This window comes from Acomys russatus, chromosome 10, assembly GCF_903995435.1.
Source record: "Acomys russatus chromosome 10, mAcoRus1.1, whole genome shotgun sequence".
NCBI lineage: Eukaryota > Metazoa > Chordata > Mammalia > Rodentia > Muridae > Acomys > Acomys russatus.
The window spans coordinates 17,632,957-17,657,705 of NC_067146.1; the positions used below are offsets into that span (position 1 = coordinate 17,632,957).

At 41.9% G+C, this 24,749-nt stretch overlaps 2 protein-coding genes across 2 annotated transcripts in view; both read left to right on the forward strand.

Moving 5' to 3' along the window:
• Positions 1-1,390: 1,390 nt before the first annotated feature.
• Positions 1,391-10,748, forward strand: Ndufa5 (NADH:ubiquinone oxidoreductase subunit A5). Its single transcript, XM_051151858.1, has 5 exons — positions 1,391-1,505; positions 1,745-1,789; positions 6,669-6,785; positions 10,221-10,286; positions 10,592-10,748. Exons 1-5 carry the CDS (start codon positions 1,485-1,487, stop codon positions 10,691-10,693), a joined length of 351 nt encoding a protein of 116 aa, XP_051007815.1. The 5' UTR covers positions 1,391-1,484; the 3' UTR covers positions 10,694-10,748.
• A 9,892-nt stretch (positions 10,749-20,640) lies between these two features.
• The window catches only part of Iqub (IQ motif and ubiquitin domain containing), a 38,609-nt gene continuing 34,500 nt past the window's right edge, over positions 20,641-24,749 (forward strand). Inside the window, exons 1-3 of the mRNA XM_051151859.1 lie at positions 20,641-21,104; positions 22,981-23,115; positions 24,503-24,664. Coding sequence (XP_051007816.1) covers positions 20,723-21,104; positions 22,981-23,115; positions 24,503-24,664 — 679 coding nt within the window. The 5' untranslated portion in view covers positions 20,641-20,722. The remainder of the gene's footprint in view (positions 21,105-22,980; positions 23,116-24,502; positions 24,665-24,749) is intronic.

Here is a 24,749-nt window from a genome sequence, read left to right on the forward strand (position 1 = left end):
CCTTCCTCTCTTTCTTTCCTTTCTTTCTTTCTTTCTTTCTTTCTTTCTTTCTTTCTTTCTTTCTTCCTAGCTTTTGGAAAGAGATGCAAACTGCCAGGTTTGGCATTATCATCGCCTTTGCTACACTCTATGAGAGATAAGTGAGAGATGTCAAAGTCTGAAGAACTGTCCCCTTGGGCAGGTTTTCAGGAATGACCTCACCTTTGCCAGGGAACCAAGGCACTCCCCTTCAGTTGTTTTCCTAGTTTTCCCTCAGTCGAGTCAGAGCCTTGGGGTCCAGGGAGAAGGTTTGACCACCTATTTTGATAAGACGGAACCTCTCACAAAAAAAGCCTCCATCACCGAGAACCAGGACGGAAGGCTCCAACTCTTTTTGGACAGGCCTGAAGTGTAAATTCTGTAAGATGTGGCTCTGTAAGAGTTAGGCTCTAGCTCCCCCAACTCTAATATCTCTCTAGCATGTACAAAATTTCCTAACATCCATCTTTCCCAGCTTTGGAACATTAACTCCTCTGGGCCAAACACGCACCTCTACCACCTGAGAGCCCTGAACATTCTATCCTTACAATGTTTGTTAAACCATTCCTAGATCTCCCTCTGATATCACAGGCGCCATGCGATGTGTCCCTTTACAGTGAATTCTACTGTCACTAGCTTAGAATACCTTTAGCAAGCCTTCAGTCACAGTGTGCCTCTCTACAAAGGCTTGGTTTAGAAACCTACTTATTTTTATACCACATGGAAGCGATCGGGTTTGTAGTACCTTATAGCCAGGATCAGCTACCCTCGTAGTCTTTAGCAAATATCGCTTGAATACTGCCTTTAGCAGACACCTGAATCCAAAGTTACAAAGAACACATGCATCTTTTATAAAGCCATGATTCCACACTCTAGAACACATTCAACAACGACAGGCATTCTTAGGATCTGGAGGGACAGAGAACAGAGACTGTGACCTCATAGACTCCCATTGGAACAAAGACTATGACTTCGTAACATTCCGTTCATCAGTGTCCTCAGGAACAAACCAATGCATCAGATGGTTAATTCCACTTTATTGCTTGCGTTTATGAGTATGTATTCACACAGGTAGAAAGCGTTTTTGTTTTCAATGACGCTCAGGCTTGCTTCCATCCTCATTTCAACAAGCTGAGGAAGTGGGGTTAAAATAGCAATCAAAGGCTAAGCAAAATCAAAGTCCCTGCAGTGACGACATTGGAGGTTTTCCCGTAAAGTGGCGGTTTTCCTAACCTTTAGCCCTAACACTGGGTTCAGTCAATCTCCGTAGCGCCCAAGCCCAGCATAGAGCCCGGGAGCATGAGCTGCACATGCGCAAATCCTTCCATTCCAGATGGGCGAGAGTTATCTCTAGCTGGCGCCAAGTCGTTGCCTAGGTGACGCTGCGGCAGCCGCGTCGGCGCTCGATTGAGCGGGACTGGGAAACGTTCCCAGACGGCCGCGCGCTGCAGGCTCCGGTAGCTGTCATGGCGGGCTTGCTGAAGAAGGTGAGCGGATGGAGGCCGCTGTGGATGGGTTGTGGGTGGGCAGGGGGCAGCCGCGTCTGCCTCACCTGTGGGGGGACTGCTCTGCGGCTGTGGGAGGGGGCGGCGGCCGGGCTCGTGGCTAATCAGCGGGCTGGAGACCGCGGCCCTCCGGCAGGGCGGCCCCGCGAGTGGCGGGGTGGCCTTTTCTGCGTGCGTTCTCGCTTGGGCTTACGGCGTGGTCGTGTTTTGTTTCTGTACAGACTACTGGCCTTGTGGGATTGGCGGTGTGCGACACTCCACACGAGGTAAGCACGGCTTCTGGGGTCTTTGCCAGCGTCCTTGCTCTTCTTGCAAGGTTAAAGCAAGGGCAGCATGACACCCTCCGTTGTTACTGCCTTTGCCATGACCTCTTTATTAAGACATTTTTCTTGATCCTTTTCTTGGCATTCTCGTGGCTTCCCTTGTATGGACTATTCTCAGCTCCCTCCAAATACCAGCATTTTAGCTTTCCACCTTTCCCAGCCGTAAACATCTCTGGCTTGGACTGTACGGCTTACCCCGTCACCCTAACAGTTGCCTTCTCCAGTGTCCCTGGGGTCGGGGTGGGGACAGGGAGGGGAGGCCAAACAAACTTAAACAAAAATCCCGTAACTGCCCTCTCTCTTTAGCAATTAAACCATTTCTCTCCTTCCCTTATACATAAGTAACTCGAAAGAACTGTCGACACCCATTGTCTCCAGCGTCTCGCTGCTCCTTGAATGTACTTTAGTCAGACCTGGCCAGAACGGTTCTTTTTCCGCTGTTACCTGTGATGCTAAGTGTTCTAGTCAGCACACATTTCCCTTAACCGTATCAAGAGTGGCGTTGAAGACATCACGTTTATTTATTTGTGTGTATGCCAGTCAGAAAACAACTCTCTGAAATTGGATTTCTTCTTTTACCATGTCGGTCCTGAGGCTATAACTCGGGTTATCAGGCCGGTGGCAAGCACCTTTACCCTTTGCGCCGTACAGCGACCCAAGAGCAGGATATTTTTGACATTAACTACTTTGTTTACTGGGTGTCGGGGCTTCTCAGTTTCCTGGTTTGGTTTGGTTTTGTTGTTTATTGTTTTTTCTCCTAATTCTCTGCCTTCCTCAGTTGTTCCTCATTTTCCCACTTTTCTACTTTGTTGTAGTAGTCAAGACGCAGTTCTTAGTTTTTAAATTTAGGTTTGCTCTCATGGAGTGGAGACAACCTAATGGTTTCAAACACTGTAAACAGTTAATTTTTATATTTCCATACCAAGTACTGACATCTCCTTTTACAGTCACATATATGCACATATATACACACATATGCTCTTAGTGAACAGTTGCACTTATATGTCACACAGGTAGCTACATTTAACATATCCAACTAAGGTTTCCCATTTGAAATGATACTGGATTGCTTTCTGTATCTCACACCTCACTTGCTGCTTGAGTGAATCTTCTGGATTCTGCACTCAGAATATATCTAGATTTTGTACCTACCGCACCATCTCCTTTGCTAGTGCTATTTTCTTTTTCTGTCACTGTCCTCACTCCTGTGATAAGTACGTTTCTTCAGTAACTGCTTTTCCTTGTACACCTCACCCCCACCTCTCCCAACCCCCCACCCCCCCCCCCAGGTGATTTGTCTAAATGTGTTACTTTTCTTTTTTTTTTTTTAAATCCTCCAGTGGTTTTATCTTAGGGCCTTTCAGGGCTTCTCCAGATGAGTGCTTAGTAGACCACACTCTGCCGACAAGTCTTGTCCACCCAGGCTTCACAGAGATGAAACTTTATTGTGTGTTCACCGCTGGAATCTGACTAGTACACAGTGTGTAGTCGGGTCGTAGTGAGTGAGTCTCTTGCGTTCTTCATGAGTTTGTACGTTAGACTTGTGGAGAGCAGGACTCACAGCTTTCTGTTTCTAAATATTCTTCCTCTATGGTTTATATTTCTCTTGATGGCATATGAATCGTTCTGCTCCCAGCCAAGGTGTGGATGTTGTTATGGTATTGAGCACTTTACCTTCACAGCTATTCTAGTGATGCATTATGCTGAATCTCTCTGTAACAGATTCCAGTTTGGCCTCTTTCATCTTCCTTCAGTTACTACTGCAGTTTAAGCCCTGGTTCTTGTTTAAATTATTGCAACAGCTTTATTATTGACCTTGCTGATTTTGTTTCTTTAACTCATGACTACCAGGTTAGTTTTCCTTAAACATAGACCTAACTGCACTTAAAAAAAAAAAAAGCCTTTTAGTTCCCCCCAGAAAAAGACCCAAGTGCTTAGACTTGGGGTATAACATCAGACATGACGATCATTGTAGTGTGCAATCGGTATGGAAATTAGTACTGGTCTACAGCCTTTTGCACAGTAGTGTGCGCCATACCTCATATCCCATATGCACTTCAACCACTCAGCAGCCGTAGTTGACTAGCGGCTGCTTACTGCACAGCTCAGCTATGGAGCAATATACTTTTCCCTTAATGTTCTGGTGTTTTTGTCATCTAGTCCTATGTCACTTCATATGTCACCTGCTTCTTCCAGCGTCTTCAGGTTCCCAACTCCTGTTATCTCTCAGGCTCATCTCAGATGCATCCTTTTTATGAACTGTTTGCTGCTGGAGTGACTCTTCCTCATAGGATGCTAGTTCTGCGAGTGAGACAACGTGTGCTTGGTGCTGCTCTGATCCAGCATTCTATAAAGTATTGTGTGCATTTCATGGATGAAGAGCGAGGGCTTCTGGGTAGAAGCAGCTTGTGTGGGCAGCTAGGCAGTGGAGCCTGTGAATGCAGGTAGTCGGCTCTTACTGCTGGTGAGCAGCACCTCCCTCTCTGCTCTGTCTTACCCTGGCCTGCCATAAGAGGTTTTGTGTTTTATGATGTCTATCATCTTTTCCTTCATTTTTTTTTAACCATATAGTCTTTTATATATAGAAAGAGTGGAATCCATGTCCAATCTGTCTTTACATACAAAGAACACATTGTATTTTACATGGCAGCACTGAAAAATTCATTGTTACTGAAAAAAGAAAAGTTCTTTACAAGTGGAAATTGCTTGTGGTTGCTGAACTGCGCAGGGGTGGGCTGGGCGTGTCTGCTGTGCGAGGACTGCTCTGGTTACGTCTGTGTTCTGGCATAACCATGAGCAGTCTCTTCTCAGTTTGGATAATAAGTTAGACAGACACCTTTTTACAGCATTTTTTTCATTGTCCTGGGCTGATCATTCTGACTCTCATCTGGATTTCTGTAACATTTGCATTCTTTTTTCTCCTGAAAGATGAAAAAATTGTTTTCAATTCATTTGATATTTGTATATGAGTGCTTTGCCTGCATGTATGTATACACACCATTGTATGCCTGCTCCCAGTGAAGAGGGTGTCGTATCCCCTAGGACTAGGGCTACAGATGTTGTAAGCTGCCATGTGGATGCTGGGAATAGAACCCAGGTCCCCTAGAAGGGCAACCAGTGCTCTTAAGCACTGAGCCATCTCTCGATCCCTTCCTCCAATCTTTTAAAAAAAAACTCAAGACTTGAATCAGATTGAAATAATAAAGTATTTTATTAAAAATGAATGTATTATATTCATAAATTTGAGAGGCTAAGAGTTAAAAGGACGTCAACATTAAGAGTTTAAATCAGATCACATTCTTTCAAAGTTCTTTGAAAAAAAATTCAACTTACCAAATTCAGATCTTAGAAGCCATGTAAATGCTGTGTGGGCCTTTGGAAATCTATCTGCCACTATCTCAGAAAACTGAGAATAGGGCTTCCTCAAGGCGCAGCTATTCCACTCCTTGGAATATATCGAGAAGATGCTCCACCACACAACAAGGACATATGCTTAACCATGTTCATAGTGGCCTTATTCATAATAGTCAGAACCTGGAAACAGCCTAAGTGTCCCTCAGTAGAAGAATGAATAAAGAAACTGTGGTACATATACACTATGGAATACTACTCAGCTGTTAAAAACAAAGAATTTCCAAAAGTTGTGGACAAACGGATTGAACTAGAAATGATCATAATGAGTGAATTAACCCAGAAGCAGAAAGAGTCAAATGGTATATACTCACTTATATCTGGACACTAGCCCAAGGGGCATGTCCCATGAAAGCCTTCACTTAACAGGAAACTGGGACAGAGGGGAGGACAGCCTATTGGGACTCTAGGTGAGAGAAATATAGGAGCTTGGGGAAATAGAAGGATCCAGAGGGTCTTAGAAACCTACAAGAAGAACACTATGATGGGTGGACCTGGGCCCAGGGATCCTGCTCAAACTATGGCACCAGCAAAGGACAATACATGCAGTAAACTTTGAACTCCTACCCAGATCTGGCCAATGGATAGGACATTCTCCACAGTTGAGTGGAGAGTGAGGACTGACTTTCACATGAACTCTGGTGCCCCATATTTGACCACGTCCCCTTGATGGGGAGGCCTGGTGCACTCAGGAAGAATAGCAGGCTACCAAGAAGAGACTTGATACCCTATGAGCATATACAGGGGGAGGAGGTCCCCTTCAGTCACAGACATAGGGGAGAGGAGTAGGGGGAAAGCAGGAGGGAGGGAGGAACAGGAGGATACAAGGGATGGGATAACAATTGAGATGTAATATGAATGAATTAATAAAAAAATTGTAATAAAAAAATGCTGCATGGGCATGGCAGTTACCTGTAATTCCAGCGTTCAGAAGGCAAAGGTGGGATCTTCAGAGTGAGCTTTGTCTAGTCAGTCCTGCCTACTGCCCCTGAGTTCCATCAGGAGACCATGCCTCAATGAATAACGTGGAAGGATGAAGGTAGATTCCCAACATCAACCTGGGTTTTCCACACACACAGGGCACACACATCCATACACACCTGCATGCTTACACATGGAAACATGCATGCATATGTACATATATAGCATACCATGTTATCCAAAATCTCTTAATTATGGTCTGCTTTAAGATCAAAACCACAATTTTTCATACAGGAAGAATTTTCATCTCTGTATACCACTGTTCCTTAGGTTATAAAGAGTGAGATTGAACATACATATGAATTTTAGTAAAGCACAGTTTAAAACTGTGAATCCTCTTTCAATTTTTCCTGTGAGATAGTAAAAAATGTTGTGTGTGATCTTGCGTGGCGTCTGCAGTTACTGAGTTGTGTACGCCTTGTCTCTGCAGAGGCTCACAATACTGTACACAAAGATTCTTGACCTCCTGAAGCACTTCCCTCAACATGCCGCCTACAGAAAGTACACAGAGCAGATCACCAGTGAGAAGCTGGACATGGTCAAAGCGGTGAGTGCCTCAGTCAGCCTGCTTCGGTTGGCTTTGCACATCCAGTACTTTTACGGAGTGTTTCAGTTGCTTCGTTTAACTCTCAATTTCCTTTAGTGCTGTTCTTGTATTTTTCCCTCCTCTGCATTCAGCAAGCATGCGCTTTGACTGGTTACTATGTGTGGAGCACTGGGAAGGGACAGGAGTAAGCTCAGGTCCATGCCCCACGGCGACACTGCAGGTCCTGCATGTTGTGACTTTGATCTCTGATGGCAGCACAGAAGAACTGAAGCACAGCAGGAGGACCGTGTGCTGCTGAGGCTACAGGAAACTGTCAAAACAGTTATTTTTACAAGTGCTTTGTCCTGGGCCTGGTGGTGCAGGCCTGTAGTTCCCAGCTTCTAGGGAGGCTGAGGCAGGAGGATTACAAATCCACCTTGGACTACAGAGGAAGCTCAAAGCGAGTCGGGGTAAGTTTGTGAAGCTTTGTTTTCAAAATCAAAAGCCAGATCTATGGCCCAGGGGTGGAAGTCATCGCTGGGTTCAGCCACCAACACCAGCGACACACGAGCACTTTGTTGTATAGGAAGAGGGCCTTGTTTGATTCTCTGACCTACCCAAAGCTACAGTGACAGTGTCAACACTGAAACTGAATACTTTGTCCCCAGAAAGCTGTGTGTCAAAGCTGTAATACATAGTATTGCCTGACTTAGACATAAGCCAATGGGAATAAGGCTGGGCACTAATTCCATAAGGATTAGCATATGTAGAAAGTAGGAAAGAGAAAAATGACTGCCAGTGCTCGCCCCGTGCCCGTGAGCATCTAGCAAGGAAAGGAAGCAGGAGCATATAGCAGTGTGCAAGCTGTGTGTGACTTCAGGGGAAAGCACCCTCACTAGATTCAGTTGTGTTGTCACCTTGAATTTGGACTTCTGCCCTCTATAAGAAAATTTTGTGTGTGTGTGTGTGTGTGTGTGTGTGTGTGTGTGTGTGTGTGTATGTGTGTGTGTAATGCTCAGGATTGAACCTAGGCCCTTACACAAGTGAGGCAAGAACACCATCTGGATCCCAACCCCTCCTTCTACTTTCTACTTTGACACAGGGTTTCACTTAACTGCCAAGGATGGACTCGAGCTTACTTTGTATATGGCTCAGGCATGCCTGGAACTTGTAACTCTCCTGTCTCAGTACCCAGAATTGGTGAGATTACACATGTGGATCACCAGGCTCAGCTGAAATTTCTGATGTTTAATCCAGTCATTGTGTGTATTTTGTTGTAGTGGCCGGACATATGGAGCCTTTTACATCTCTAGATCCGGTGCCTGGTGGGAGGACAGTGAGAGCAATGACATTTTGCTTAGAACTTGTCAAACTGTGCCTGAGTTTTCACCTCTGTAGTTATTTCACAGACCTTGAAGAATTCAAAGCTGTTGATCCAGGCACAAGTGACAACAGCATAGGAATTATTACTAGGTCAGTCAGTGAGATCTCACCCTCCTAGGTCTACAGCAGTTTGGGTTTTAACTTTGACTCTTAGCTTGCCCAGTCTGACAGTAACTTACAAACTGTCTTTGAAGGAGTTTAACGGTAGCTTGATTCACGCAAGGAAAAGGAACGGATCTTTTCTCACAGGAACCTGCTGCGCGACCTTTGACTCTTGCTCAGCTTTCCCGCTCAGTGACCTGTCCTTGTTAGCCTGTCCGTTCTCATTCCCGCTTTCCATTTTATAGCTAATTCCGTCGTCTGAGGTGTTTAGTTGGTTCCCATTTTACAAGAAAATCTACCTCAGCATTTCCGTTCACTTACTGTCTTATGTCTTTGTATCCTTTCAAAGTCACTGTCACAGTGTAGTGCCATCTCCTTTTCACGAGGAACCTGTGGAACCTTCCCCGCGTTCCTTCAGCTGCCTTCAAATTGAGCGTTTATTGTGTAGTCCCACAGTACTTTGTGTCTTGTAGTGCCACAGTAGAGTGCGTTTTCCGTATGCAACTCTTATGTCTTTTTCCTGTTGAAGAATGAGCTGGTGGTTTTCTGTGCCATGTTTCTGAAAGGCTCCATCTTACACTTCTTCCTGAGTTGGGTTTTTGAACGCTCACTTTGACTGGTGGGTTTGGAGGTAGGGTTGTGATGGGAGCTACAGTCTCACAGGTTCATTTTGGCTTGGTCTGTAAGGTCTAGCTTTTGTTTGTCTTCTTAATCCCGTCATTTCCTTTGGGCCTGACACGTCAGCAGCTTCGAGCTGCTGGGGTTCTGTGGATCCCTGCAGCTTCATTTTTGTGCTCACTTCATTTTTTTCTCTTGAATGCCCCTTACCTTGTTGATTGGTTTGAATATGTTCACTCCGAAATCCAGGTGCTCCTGGGTGTAGCTCAGCAGGTGAACATCGCCTCACATGCAGGGGCCTGGCTTTCTCTCCCACACCACCAGAGGTGAAGAGCTGCTATTAGCACTTTTCATTTCATTTATGGAACAAAAACCCTGAGTGCGACCGTCTTATTTACACATATGCATAAATTACAGTTCCTGGCTTTCAAGAAGTTCAGCCTATTAGAAAAGGATTTCCTTGGTTATTCTAGGTACCATATTAGCAATTTTCTTAAAGAGTAATATACATTAAAGTTATGCAGAAATTATAAGTGTAAGGCTTGATGGATTTTCAGAATTAACACATTCTAATTAATACCAGACAAAAAAGTGACATTTCCACAACATCAAAACACTTCCTCCAAGATATTACCTTCCTAATAGTAGCTACTATTTTGAATTTTTCTCCTATTTTAAATTCTTAGGAATGGAATAATTTTCATATACTATGAAAATTCATGAAATACGTGGTATACTCATGTCTTTTTTTTGTACTTATCATACATTTGAGAAAATCATCTGAGTTGTCCATATAGTTATGTTTTGTCTCTTATGACCTCTTATAGTATTATAAGGGATCAGTTCTTTTGTTGGTGGTAATTTAGGTTATTTCTAGCTTGGGGCTGTAATTTGTGGCTGCTATGATATATTTATTCATTATTTAGTATATACCCAGAAGAGTTCTTTGGTCATGTGATAACATTTACTGTTAATTCTTTTATAAGTATAGAAAATATTTACATAAAATTAAATAAATACAATTATTAATTAAATAATTAATTAAATAGATTAAATAAATAAAATATTTAAAAATCTATTTTAGTAAGTCTAAATTGTACATCATATATCTTACCTTTGCTAAGTATGTCAATATTTAGTAGTTCTTAATATTTAGACAAAAGTAATGGAATAGCAGAGAAGTGAAATGGATTTCCATCAAATTTTGGTAAATTAAGACCATGGTGAGTGAAAAAATGACTTGTTGTAGGAGATTTTATATATGGCTTTTTTTGTTTTAACATGTAGGATATTAAAATATTCAGATATTATGCTCCTGTATTTAACTTTTTCCTTTTCTCCTTGAAATTGTAGGAGCCAGATGTTAAAAAATTAGAAGATTTGCTTCAGGGTGGTGAAGTGGAAGAGGTGATTCTTCAGGTAAAGAACCCTGAGCACCTAGTGCTGCTCCTGACTTGCACCCTGGCTGAGTGAGGCCTGGGCTGACATTGGGAAGCAGCTGATGGGCATGAAGGACAGGCTTTATGTCTTCAGAGGTGGTGGGTTCTAATTCCTGCAGACCCTGAGCTGAGAAGTCAGGTATTTAATGGTAGAATATGTCATGACTTTGGAACCCTGACTATGAAAGTCTGAGTTCTAGTAGTTAGCTTCTAGGCATTACTCTGGAAATACATCTTGAATAATCAGTTGAATGATGTTATTTTCAAATTTTGTTTTATTAATAGGCTGAAAATGAACTAAGTCTGGCAAGGAAAATGCTGCAGTGGAAGCCGTGGGAGCCGCTGGTGGAAGAGCCTCCTGCTGACCAGTGGAAGTGGCCCATATGATCAGTGTCTGATGGCTGATGCAAATTTAATGTGCAATTAAATTTTCTGCGCTAAACTGTGTCCATGTTATTGACATCTTATAATTAAGAAAAGTAGCACGTGTGTATCCTATTTCAGGGACATACTTAGGAGACAACATTGGCTGTGACTTGGTTAAGACAAGTCGGATCTTGTGAGTTCCTTCACACTGGCTTCCTGTTTTTCATTTCTGAGGTCACACAATGAGCTTGCTGTGTCTTTATCATTCTTCAGTGAATCTCCGCTGCCATTTTTGAGCATCTTTGATGGTCACTAACAGGGCTGCTGTAGCTTTGTTTAGTGGGAGGGGAGTTTATTGGTATTTGCATACAATTGCTGGTGGTTAATCTGCTAGTGTGATGGTAATGTGCTTTGAACCTTGAACATGATGCCAGTCACTGTTAGTTCTAACTAGATCACACCACTTTTCAGAGTGGGATGCCGTGGTTTATCTCTGTTCTGGTAAGGAAACTAGAGGCCTCCCGAGTGCTGTAGCTCCTTGCTCATTCGCTTGGGGTATCATAGTCAGGCCAGCCTGCACAGTAGGCTGTTCCAAACACACCAGGCTCCCTTTCTTGACTTGCCTGGCAGAGGGCCTGAGCTGAACACTGGGAATTGTACAAAGATCTTTACATTGGGCACAGACAGAATAGAAGTAGCTGTCTGAAAGATGTCTACACTTTCGCTCGCATTGCCCTTCCTTACACTTGTTTTTAGTCCTTCAGTTTTTCCTGTTTTTTTTTTTTTTTTTTTATAAACATCCAGATTAAGTGTCCTGATGTTACAGATGATCCTGCTCGTCCTAGATTTTTACTGTTGCTGAGTGTCTTGTAGACTAATTAGTTTTTATAATGTCTGTTCCAGTTCCGATAGCTCCTGTTCAAATACTTACCATGCCCTAGATGCTCCCTTTCAAAGGAAAACCAGTGAGATTAGCTGTGCAGACAAGAAAATGATCTTCCGGTTTGAAGCCTCCTGTCCTAGTTTCACACATGTGGACTGAAGGCTGAATATTTCAGTTACTGGATGGTCTTCCTTTTGGAATGAAATGGCTTTTCCCTGGATAGCCATAGATGTATTTAGCTTGGAATGATTGTGACTGGGTGTGAAATGATTTCACTATACACTAGGACTCTGCTGCTCAAACAGCTTGTGGGACACTCAATACAGGAGTTATGTCACAGTGCCTCTAACTGTTGAGTGTGGCATCAGCAGGATGCTCTGTTAGCCTCATTCTCCCCTTCCTAAAGCATAGTCAGCAGTGTGACGCTGAGTCTGGGTGTCTCTTCAGAAGGATGAAAATGAATATCTGTGGGGCTAGGCTCACGTAAAAGCTGCTCTCAGCTTCTTAAGAGTCTGGTTATACAACGTATGACCCTGTATAAGCATGTGTGGGGCATGACTGATAAATGCTACGTTGCCAATAATCATACGTTTTTGTTTGTATTAAATAAGTACAGTCTCCCATAAACATTTCTTTAGTGAGATCCTAAATTGTACATTCAGATTAATAAGGGATTCGATGAGTTATTTGGTGGGACTACAGAAATGTATGTGAAAGTCTCTGTAGAGGTGGCCAACTAAAACTCGTTAGTGAAATGAAGCAGTATGGAGCGACGTAGCCCAGTCCTGACTCAGGGCCGCGTGTGTGCATGTGCCCTTGTGCACTTCGGAGCCTTAGGACAACTTGGGGCATGGTTTTCCTCAAGTAACGTTCACTTTTTTTTTTTTTTTTACAATTTTTTTCTAGACAGTTATTTCATTGATGTAGAAAGGTTCCAAGCACGTGCCAGCAACCCTGGCTTCTTTTGTTCTGTAAACATGGCTCCTGGGAGTCACCTGGTTCTTGCAAGGTAAGTATTCTACAGACCTCTTTCTCCAGGTTCCTAGTGCCAATTTCGTGTTGATTCATACTACATGTGGGAAGAATTGACACAGAGTGCTCGTAAGAGTTCTTCCAAGGACACAGGCTGAGTCACTGCTACCAGAACATTCTTCCATGAACATGGCTGTGCAGAATGTGACCATAGCAGATCACATGAAGAAAGACAAAGTTAAAAGTAGGTTTTGAAAGTGCCATATGTTCCCCGCATTGCTGATTAATTTTCATAGCAGTCTTCAAATGTGGCATATCTAAATTAATGACATTAATTTCTGTATATGTAAATTACAAGATGCATTTTAGGATTATAGTACATAGTGTTCTGCCTGCATGTGTGCCTGCGCACACTAGAAGAGGGCACCAGATCTCATTACAGATGGTCATGAGCCACCATTTGGTTATTGAGAATTAAACTCAGGACCTCTGGAAGAGCAGACAGTGCTCCTAATCTCTGACCCATCTCTCTAGCCTGATTCTCAGTTTTTTGTTTTTTGGGTTTGTGTGTGTGTGTGTGTGTGTGTACCTTGTAGTTTTCTTAGAGTTAAAGTTACACTACTTCTTTATAGAATGTCACATTTCACTCTTTGAGAATGGATTCCTTTTCTTTAGGGTAAAAATAGGCCTGCAAATCTTTTTTTTTTTTTAAAGATTTTAAATGTTTTTTAAAGATAAAAGTTTTTAAAGATAAAGATTTTTTAAAAGTTTTAAAAACATCTGGAATATCATTACACATATAAAATAAACTACATTCAGCAAGAAGAACGATGAAACAATCAGGAATTATATTAATGTTACATCCATAATGTTTTGGCTATTAAAAAAAGAGAAATAGCGTATATAGAAACAACATGAAAATGCATGTTTACAGCGAAAAGATGACACATTAAAGGTTATATCCTGATACCAAGTTGACATAATTCGCATAATCTTTATATTTATTCATTCAGTCATTAAGAATGACTTAAACATTAAAAAAAAAAAATCTGGAATAGGAAGTTTTCCATAGCTCATTTGTAAATAAACCCAACCTAAATTGATATAAGGCTATTGTGGTCTATATCCCACTTTAATACGAGTAAATGGTTTTGTCACACAATGTCGATGTATTTGATTTGGGATTGAATATGTATGTGTCCACAGGACCTTTCAAAATTGATTGAAATTTTAAATATCAAACATCTGACACATCTCAAAACTTTTAGGAAAGTGAAATGGGCCTTCACAAGTTCACAAATTTTGCAGATTTAATCCAGAGATAATTTCCAAACAAATTTCAGGTCCTTAGTGTTTAAATAATTATCTAATAACATTTCTACTCTTACCCATTTCCAGGTGGAGTTACTTTGAAATGCTTGATTTCATAAAGCCACTAGGTGGTGTCTTTGTAAAAGTGGAAGCACATTAAAAGAAATAGCATATAGTAAATGCCAAGATGGTAAGACAGATGAGTCACTTTGAAAAAATAAAGACCTCAGCAAGTGCACAGATTGAGGGTAAATAGTACAGCACTTTTTATCTTGTAATGTAATAATATTTTTTCTATTGCTGTTTTCATTCGAGGGACATTGACACTTATATAGCCAAACACGTTTATGTGTTTGTGAGAAAGTGTGTGTGTGTGTTTGCTGTGTTAGTAACTTATTCAAGTTACATAGACCACCTAAGAAAAGCACATTCTAAGACTGTTGTAAAATTGAGCATATAAAGCGAAGTTCATGCCACATTATCAGTAAGTTATTAAAACAGGCAGTGAATGTTAGGCTGCACTTAACAGTGGAAAGGACACAAACCCGTCTGCCGCCCATTTTTGTGCCATTTTTGGCCTCTATTTCTAACCCTCATGTTTTCACACTGCCCCTGTAAGAGGACGGTGAAAGATGATGACCCTTTGAAGGTGACTACGGGGTGGGGCAGTGAGTACTACTGCAGAAGTGAGAGTGGAATTGTAGCCAGTGAATGATGACCCTTTGAAGGTGACGGGGTGGGACAGTGAGTGCTACTGCAGAAGTGAGAGTGGAATTGTAGCCAGTGAATGATGACCCTTTGAAGGTGACGGGGTGGGACAGTGAGTACTACTGCAGAAGTGAGAGTGGAATTGTAGCAGCAAAGTATAAAGATGACGGTGACTGTCACGAATGAGGGAAGCCGACTGTATAACAAGTTTTTAATTTCATCAATATCTTTAAATATCAAAGGATGTTAAATATAGTATCACACAATAAAGGTTTAAAATCTGGCTCTCGAGTCAGACTGGGTTTAATCCTTGGCTCTCTCATTACGTCTTTGCTTTATTTTTCTCAGTAGTACAAAAATGCTAATAGCAGTCCTTCAGTAGAATTGTTGCACTGACTGTTCAAAATACAGACAAGGTGCTTAATAACGATATTTAACTAACATTTGCTGCTGTTGTGAGATAACCACATGAAATTTGTGCAGGGAACATATTTGATCCTTTCTCCAAAACTGATGTAAAGCTTTAAAGATTTTTCATGACAGAAAAACAAAAGCTTTGCTTCTCCTGATTTATAAATGGAGTTAATAGTTCTCTTCCTCTTCTCGCTGCCTGCTAGGAAGCTAGAGCAAAGGTCTGACTGGGACAAAAGCGAGTAGATAGACACTGCTACAGACCAGTGTGCTTCCAGGGTTCACATTTGCGTTTTTAAAGAAAATAACCCGTAAGCTTAGACTGCTTACGGACTGCCTTCTCAGAAGTGAGAGAGCTCCCAGAGAGAGGTTAACTTTGAATAATCTTAAAGTCTACGTTCCTGGCAGCTAGCTATCTTCACTTCTGGCTCCTTGGCTTCTGCCATTGTTGGCTGGTTCCTTTGCAACTGCGCGGGGCTGGTGCCCTGGCGGATGAAGCTGCCAGTTGCTAGGATACGGCCAGCAACAGAACATCTAAGCAGAAAGGAGCTGCCTCCCAGGACTGGAGAAACCTCTTGGTCTGTAGTAGCTGTGTTTCTTTTTCAGGTAAGAGGACACTTTTGGCAGCCCTCTTCTATATGGCTGCTGTTTCTAAGTGGGGGTGACTCTGGTGTGCTAGACTCTGCAGGGGTGCCGATCTCGCTTGGGCGCAGGGTTCGTTCTCTGGTCAGGGGATAATGCTCCTTAACTTTATTAAAAAACAAAAGCCTTACAAAGAAAGCATCACGCCTCTTCTGGCCTTCTCTAGTTAATCCCTCCCCACTGATTTGGTATCTTGAATCAATAGGGTCAAGATGGGAGGTTTACCTAACCCCACTTCCTGGGTGCTGATCATGGTAACTGTAACGCTAGAGGAGAGGAGGGTGCCCCGATCTGCCCTTCTGTGGAGACAGGTTGCAGTCTGTAGGGAATTCAGGGCCTTTACAGTTTCCTCACTAGGCATGCTGCTTTTCTTCAGTCATCGGCTCACCTACTAACAAACGCTTCATAGGCCTATCCCACAGAAGGTAAGACATGATCTCTGCCTTCCCAGTATTCCAGAGGCAGCTGGCTTAAAGGGAAGAAAGGAAATCAAGCAGAGGTTTAGGGGCAGATTATATATTTATATACAGTCTTAATAGCCACTGAGTTTTATTATTAAACCAAAGGCTAAAACCCATTTGAACAGATAATATATAAAAAAAAGTGGGGGGGGGGGGAAGTTCCACATTCTTGGGGATGTATGCCCCTAGCACTGAGGAGATGAGGCAGGAGGATGGCAGGTTTAGGGCCAACCTGGGGTACATAGTGAGCTGCTGTGTAGAGGTCTGCACCTCCACCAAATAGTTTTACAGTCTATCTTAGTCACTGTTCTATTGCTGTGAAAAGACACCATGACTAAGACAACTTTATAAAAGAAAGCATTTAATTGGGGCTTGCTTACAGTATCGGAAGTTAGCAAATTATTATTACGGCAGGGAGTATGGTGGCATATGGGCAGGCAGCTGAAGGAATAGCCGGAAGTGCTATATCCTGATGCGCACGCGCTCGCGTGCACACGCACACACACACACACACACACACACACACGGGGGGAGAGAGAGAGAGAGAGAGAGAGAGAGAGAGAGAGAGAGAGAGAGAGAGAGAGAGAGAGAGAGAGAGAGAGAGAGAGAGAAAGGAGGAGGAGGAAGGGAGAAGAAGAGAAGAGAGGAGAGGAGAGACTGTTTCTGACATGGGTTTTTTGAAACCTTAAAGCCCACCCCCAGAGATACACTTCTGACAAGACCACACCTCCAAATCCTTCTAATCCTATCAAAGAGTTACATTCCTTGGTGACTAAGCATTCAAATATATGAGCCTATAGGGTATTGGGCTATTTTTTAAAATCTATTTTAATTGGGTTCTTGTATCTACCACCTTTCTCCACTTTAATCCTTTTCAACAACCCAAAACCAGGTAGGAGAGACAGGAGGCTAGAGGAGGCATTGAGATCTTTTCAAACTACTTCCTGCTGATTAGGGGCGTTGAGTTCCTTGGGGCAAGTCCAGTTTTTGTCTTGTCAGGACATGTCCAATTTCTTATTATCTCTTTTCTGATAACCACTTGATAAATTAGCAACATCAGCAGCAGGAGCAGGAACCAGCAGAAGGAAAAGCCCCTCATAGCTCTGGTCTTTTTATACCCTCTCAAGAGTCCCCAGAATTAAACTGTCTTCAGCTGGCAGAATCATGGCCCTGCAGAGAACGAGGCAAATAGTCTGCTGCTGTGGACAGTCTGAAGCAGCCCCATATCCCATACCTGGTATTAAAACAAAAACATAGTCACACGACAGAACCGAGTTTTTAAAGACACTAACACTCTCACTATAATAAGGGCCATTCTTATCCAAACCACCACATGCTTTAACAATGAAAAACTGAATAGCAATCATCTTTCTCCATCTCACATCTCCACTCCACCCCTTCGCCTTCCAGAAGTGTTCAAAACGTGTGTGCCGTATAGGTGAAGCTGACATGTGTGCGCACTGTTCTGTGTTAGCACTGTATGCCTCAAAGTGGCTTCCTCTTGGTATTGCCTGCTCTGCCTTAGTTTCCATATGTTTGTGTGAGTCCATGTAAGTTCTGATGCTACATTGTGAGACAGTGTTTCTAAGCACACTATGAAACTTGGAAAATCGAAAACACAAAGACTCATAAATTTCACTACCAAAGATTCCAAAACTTCACTGGAGTAAAAGACAATATAACATCAAGTATATTGGCAGTGACATCATAACATAAACAAAGGGATATTAAATGAAGATACTTAGTTTTTCAATACAAAGATGAAAAATATCAAAGGCTGCAATATGGCGTTGAATCTTAAGAAAACAATTTTATGGAATTTAATGGAGAGCTGTAAGTTTTTTATTTTTTTATTTTTTTGACTTTTTACCTAACTAGGAACTTTTTTGTAATATTTTAAACTTGAAAATAAGGATGATGTATATTTTTTATAGTCCTAATTTTTACTTGTATAAAATTGGAGACAGTTTAAATGTCAGTAGATCGACAATAGACCATATGTGGCTCACTTAGCTCTGTAATGAAGTCACTATACAATTATTGAGAAAAATGAGGTAGAAATAAATGTTTAAGATGTTAAGTATATAATAACTGAAAAACAAGTAAAATTGAATCAATGTTTATAATATACAGAAAAGTTTATATATTTAAAAATAGATGATTTCAATTATAAATTAATCACTGAACAATTTGTGGAATTATATTGTTTGACACAGAAATAAAACTAGAGTATTAACAGTATGAGGTTTATTTTACCCTTTCTATTCTATTAGCTTAATTTTTTCTTTTAAGCATATTCTGTTCTCATAAAACTATATTAATTTAATTATAATAATTTGATAACATTAATTTAAAAACTTGCAAATAAAACACTACAAACCAAAATTAGACAGACCCCAAGTCTATCCAGCTCAGTGGACTTCTGTGCAGTTAGAACAAGCATCTGGAATGGAAGCTGTGAAGCTGGACATTAGATTTTATACCTTCAATATGAAATCTATTTAAGCCCAAAAATCTTCACGACAAAATTAGAATTACAAGATAGTTATCTTCATATCATCTTTCATAGCTTGTGCTATGAAAATTGTAATAACGTTTATAAAGTTAAAAATTAACTTGAAAGATCTTTTCAAATTGTAGCTGGGCTGCTGCTGTTAGTATTTAAGCTGGAGCTCCCAGGGTTTCCAGCGTATACTGTAATATGTGTGCTTGATCATTTACATGTAAAACTTGCTACAGTGGGTGTTTACACATGTTCATATGTGTAAGTGGAGTGTGTTAAGAGACATATGGGGAGTGTTAGAAATAGATATTAATTAATGGTTTGTCTTAGCTAAGGGAAAATAAAAACCTGCCGTACACCCCCTGCTCCACTTTAAATCATTCCCGTGTGCCTGACTTGCAAATACAGGACATTCTCTGATTGTGAAATGACTGTGTAACTTTGGAGATGGCCCCTTGTAGCATACAGTGCAGCATAGAAATATTAGCTTGTTCATATGGACAGAATTGGCGGTCCCCAGACCATACCTGTTATGGTGCCGTCTGACCTGAGGTGATATAGCTAGGGGGTCCTTGCCAGATAGGCCCCATGTTGCTTGGACTTCAGTCTTCAGGACTGTGGGGTAGATAAGCCGCCTTTCTTTCCAAAACATTAACCCCAGGCTCCTGGGATAGCTGCCTCCATTCCTTCTGAAGGCCACGCTGGTGACCTTCTGCTCGGTTTCATCATGTAAAGGTTGGCCACTTCCTTCTAGAGTCGTGTAAGGGCCAACCTTGCAGCAGATAAATCCCTGCTTCCACACTCAATCCAAACCTATACCAGTTCAACGAGACTGGATGGATGTCTATACACTCACTCTTAATGCTTTTGTGCTAAACCAAAGGAAGCCTGTTATATTTGTTTGGAGAAGAGGTTTTCTCAGCCTTCATTTTTTTTTTTTTTTTTTTTTTTTTTTTTTTTAACCTCAGTAAACCAAACCTCACGTAACTGTCTAAGCAGTGGCCATAGCTTTGCATCTGTCACAGTGAGTAAGAGCATGAGAGGACATCCAGGGTGTGTCTGTGTGGCAGGCTGCTCCTGTGAGCAGGATGCTTTATATTTATTCATTCACTTCACTAATTGTGTTTTCTACTTCAAATACACACATACATGCACAAACATAGCACACTCGCTCGTCTTCTAGTAGTGAGATAGCTCCACTGATATTTTTCTTCATAAGGATTGTACTCAAAATGGAAGACCCAGACAGAGCATTCAGCCCTCCCTGTGGCTGCAGCAGAGAGCCATAACAACTCAGCCCACAGGCTGCAGCATCCTCCGCTGTGGCTGCCACCTTCTGCCGGTAGACTCACTTCCGAGCCAGCTCCTTCTGCAGCCTGGCTCTGGGGTGTGCTGGACCGCACTGGTCTAAACACAGAGGCGCTGCTGTTCTGCTTCCCAAGCTCAATCCCCTCAGTTACCGTAACTTTGACTTCAATTACCTTGCAGCATGCCTTGCATTTGACTTACATTTGATATGATACCTATGTTGGGGTCAGAGAAAGGTCTCTTTCTATTTGTGGGAGTAGAGCTAATGCAGAGTCTAATTTTTATCCAGGAGACATTGCCTGGTTGCTTGCTTGAAATATTTAATCCTTTCTATTGCCAAAGTATATATGCCATATCAATTTTTTATTCCAAAAAGTATTAACAAGTCCTTTCTTAAAGAAGTATACTTCATTGAATAATAAAGAAATAAGGGTTTTCCCCCTCCCAAATGCCCTCAGAGAATATCATATTCCATTTCTATTTTTAAAGTTCTCTGTTATTTTTATTTTTTGTAACTTTTTAAAAATTGAAATCTTCTTTGATGCCTGCTGCTGGTAAGAAAATAAACATTAAAAAAATAAGTACCAATATTTTAGGTGTCTGAGAGTTTTGTCTGCGTATGTTTATGTGCACCGCATGTGTGGCTGGTGTTCATGAAGGCCAAAAGAGGGCAGCAGACGCCCTGGAGCTTGAGTTTCAGGTTGCTGTGAGCCAGTCTGTGGTTCTGGACAGCCAAACCTAGGTCTTCTGCATGATCAGCAAGTGCTCTTAATCCAGAGCCATTTGTCCAGCCCCAGTGAAGAACCACTTACACATGTAGTAACTTTATTTATTTGTTTTAATTTAGGAAAATGTCTGATAGAGAGGAGAATGTTGATCATAAGAAAGAAGTTGACACCACGGGCAACAGCGAAGCAGCCGCTGAAGTCATCAGCATCCCGCGCCCTTTAGAAGTGGAAGGGTCAGATGTAACCGCAGAGGAAGAGTCGATGCTGGAGGAATTCACCACCGAGAGTGAGGGGACCACAGAGGGGCAGAGCGAACGCAGCATTTCCACTGCAAAGTCATACGTCGTCAGACCCATGACAGAGGACTTGTCCTCTGAGACGGCTGCGCTATCTCAGGGACAAGAACAGAAACATCCAACAGAGGATGACCCCATGTCATTTCTGACTAAAATAAAAGAGATAAAGGAGAATGTGCAGACATTAATAAGAGAAGCTTCAGCAACAGGTACCAGCTGCAGGGGACCAGATGTGTGTGTGTGTGTGTGTGTGTGTGTGTGTGTGTGTGTGTGTGTGTGTGTGTGTGTGTGTATTTATTTTTTGTTTTTTGTTTTTGTTTTTTTTGTTTTTCAAGACAGGGTCTCTCTGTGTAGCCTTGGCTGTCCTGGACTCACTTTGTAGACCAGGCTGGTCTCAAACTCACATTGATCCACCTACCTCTGCCTCCTAAGTGCTGGGATTAAAGGCGTGTGCCACCACACCCGGCAGACCAGATATTTTATTTCTTTGTTTCAAAGGGTAGTTTTTTGTTTTTTGTTTTGTTTGTTTGTTTCATTTAAAATTCTATTGAAAGGTTTAAAAGTACAATTAAAAGCCTTTCTTCCTCTCTCTCTCTCTCTCCCTCCCCCTCTCTCTCTGTTTCAAATAGAGGAAATAGGTATAGGTTCTGAGTATAAGTGAATTATTGCACATAGCTAGCAAGGTATAGTGTGGAACTGGAATCCAGATTATCCTTTGCATTTGGTATTCCCTTATTCCATGATTGATTTTTGTTTTGTTGTTTTCTGCCTGGTACACACTGTATATACAGATCAGGAAAACACATTTTGGCTTTCATCTTAGGTCAGTTTTAATGATATGCAGAGAACAGTGTGGATCTCATGTATGCATTGTCATTGCTTGACGACAGAGCAGGGGACAGCAACACAATGGTTGCATAGCTGCTGGCTGCTCCTTCGCTTCTTTGCCATTGACGTTTGAGAATATCCACCTGCGACAAGAGAACATGGGCTCTCATTTCACAGCAGTAACAGTATCAGCAGTGAGGAGACAGAGAGGGGGAGAGAGAGAGAGAGAGAGAGAGAGAGAGAGAGAGAGAGAGAGAGAGAGAGAGAGAGAGAGAGAGAGACCACACTGTCATCCTCAGCAGCAATCAGGCTCCCTTGATCTTTTTAAGGAAATCACTCAACTTAGGCCAAACTAGGATCTGTACCGCCATGATAGGAAGAAGTTTTAGAACAAGCCCCGATGCTGCAGAGCTGGAGGCTTTATTAAAGGCATCTTATGACAGGCTTTAAGCATGAAGGTTAGAAGACAGAGAGACACACTCAGCGGGAAACCAAGCTGCACCTGAGGGCGTGGACTCCTGGGACAGCGTCCTAATTACTTGTCTTACCATTCCCATATATACCATTTTCTGTAGTTTTCAAGTAACACCTCAAAAGGTTGCTAAGACACACTTTTTTCCTTTTCTCTCTCTTTTGATAAGTGAGGTTATAGGATGGCTTCCGAGCTGCATTGGATGGAATTACAGTCTGATAAAGCAGAATCACAAGCCATCAGGGTTACATAAGGGGGCTCACCCTTGGCCCTTTTTCTGCGTATGGTATTTCTGGTGAGATTCCTAGAGGGCTGCAGGCATAAAGCTGGCCTGGGGGCAAGGCTGTAAGAAATTTCAATTGTGCTGGATGCATGCAGCCCGATGTGTGAGGAGCTCCTTTCTCATGGCCCCATGGTTCCCCGGGTCTTTCTAATCCACACCAGCAACAGCAGTTTGTTTTTGTGAAATGGTAGCTCTGGAACACACAGGCGGTGTCTCAGACGGCCCTTGGGCCGAGTCTGCACAAGGTAAGAATGACAAGGAACAGGGCAAGGAGATAGAGCGAGGCAGTCTCACCGGACAGGACTCAGTAGCTCTCAGTTTAGTTACTCCATGTGAATTTCTAGTGCCGTTTTGGGTGTTTCAGTCATCCCCGATATTGTAACTTATACCAAACACGTAGTGATTTTAAAAAGCCTGTGTTGTGTTTCCCCTTCCTCTAGATATAGGTTGCTGACCCTTGCTGCCTTTGATGATAATTACTCTTTTCTCTTTTTGTTTACAGTAAAAATTGTACTCATCCCTGTAGCCCAGGAAGTTACAATGTCTGTTAGGGTCGATGTCCCACTTAGATTGCTCAAGGAGCACTTTGCACGCTTATTACGTATTCCACATTATGTAGTGCAAATAAGTCATGCAGGTAAGTTAGAGTGCCTATGAATTTATCGAGACTATCCTGGTTTTAACATGCAAATTACCAAAGATTTTAAATCTATCTCAATATTTACCATCTCAGCATTATGTTGTGATTATGTCTTCATTCATTTAACGGACTTGTACAAACATACATTTTATTCTAGATCCTTTGGATACAACTGAACACTCTCATCACTGTCAAGCACCATTCCTGACCTGAAGTCGTTTACAGACTAACAGGGAGGGATTGCACGAGGCAGCTACTGTGTGCCATGGAGATGCTTTCAGGGCACCAGCCACCCAGACTTGAATATTACAGAGGAAGGAGCCTGGGTGGCTGTTGGATGGTTCTGTCAATAAAAGTGATAATTATTGGAATAAGTCCCAAGGGGGATGGAGGACTTTTAACCCCTACAAGAATGAATAAACTCTAAACATTAAGATTTTAGGAAAGCATCCAGAAGATTTGAGTGGGTGGAGGGGAAATAAGATTGAACAAAAAAATGGATGATGAGGAAGAACATATGGAACACAAATAAAGATCATTTCTGAGCTTTCTTAAACATTAAGGCAATTTTCACAATGTAAATTTTGTTACATTTTGTGGATGTTGTTGAGAATCTTTGCTTGAGTTATCCAGCCTTATGCTATAATTAGATAACTTGTTTATAACTGTGGTAGTCTACCAGGTTAGCACAGCTGACCTTTTCACATAGGGCACATATGAACAAACCCTAATATTTTCATTAAAATAGTTTTTTATTGACAGATGTCACAAATAGTTTCCAGAGCATACATTTAGTTCTAAGTTATTTTTTAAATTATGTGGGGAGGCTGGTGGTAAGGTGGCACAGCAGGTCAAGGTGCTTTATGCAAGCATGAGTTCTGCTTCTGGGACCATATGGTGGGAGGAGAGAACTGGCCCTTCAAGTTGTCCTCTGTCTGTCACTCCTGTGCCATAACATGCACATACATACACGCGCGCACGCACATGCGCGCACACACACACACACACACACACATTGAATAAATAAGTGAATAAAATGCAACAAAAAGTTTGAACTCTTACTAGAGTGAATGAACTCCAAACATTAACTGGTTTGAAATAACCAGTTAAATGTTGATTGTGCAAACCAAGCTGAAGTATAGTGATTACGAATGAAAATTGTAGTGATGATCGCAGAGGTTGGTATGCTGAGACCTTAGCATGCCGGTACTTCTACAAAATATTCTGCTTATTTCATCATTAACTTATACAACAATCCTTAGAGGAAGATACTATTGCTAAACAGAAACACTCATTTCCTTGTCATAAAACACCCTGACATTTTCCTTCCTTCCTTCTTTCCTTCCTTCCTTCTTTCATTCTTTCTTTCTTTATTTATTTTAAGGACTTGTTGTTGGGAACAATGAGACACTACAACAATACGGAGTTAAACCTCAAGACACTGTCCAAATGGAGGTATTTTCCACAGATCCCAAACAATATCCAGTCAGAAGAATAGAGGGCTTGAGTCAGAGCTCCAGGGTCATAACAGTCACCGTACAGAAGAGTGAGTCCTCTCATGTCTGTTAGATAAAATATGTCGGTGTGCCCTTGTGTTGAACTTTGCTTCAGTCTTGGTTTTCATCTCCTTA

Excerpts from the sequence above, each read along its gene's own strand:
- Ndufa5 (XM_051151858.1), top strand. The coding sequence starts at position 1,485 with ATGGCGGGCTTGCTGAAGAAG. Across the intron at positions 1,790-6,668 it reads TGTGCGACACTCCACACGAG|AGGCTCACAATACTGTACAC; the intron begins GTAAGCACGGCT and ends TTGTCTCTGCAG. Across the intron at positions 6,786-10,220 it reads AGCTGGACATGGTCAAAGCG|GAGCCAGATGTTAAAAAATT; the intron begins GTGAGTGCCTCA and ends TTGAAATTGTAG.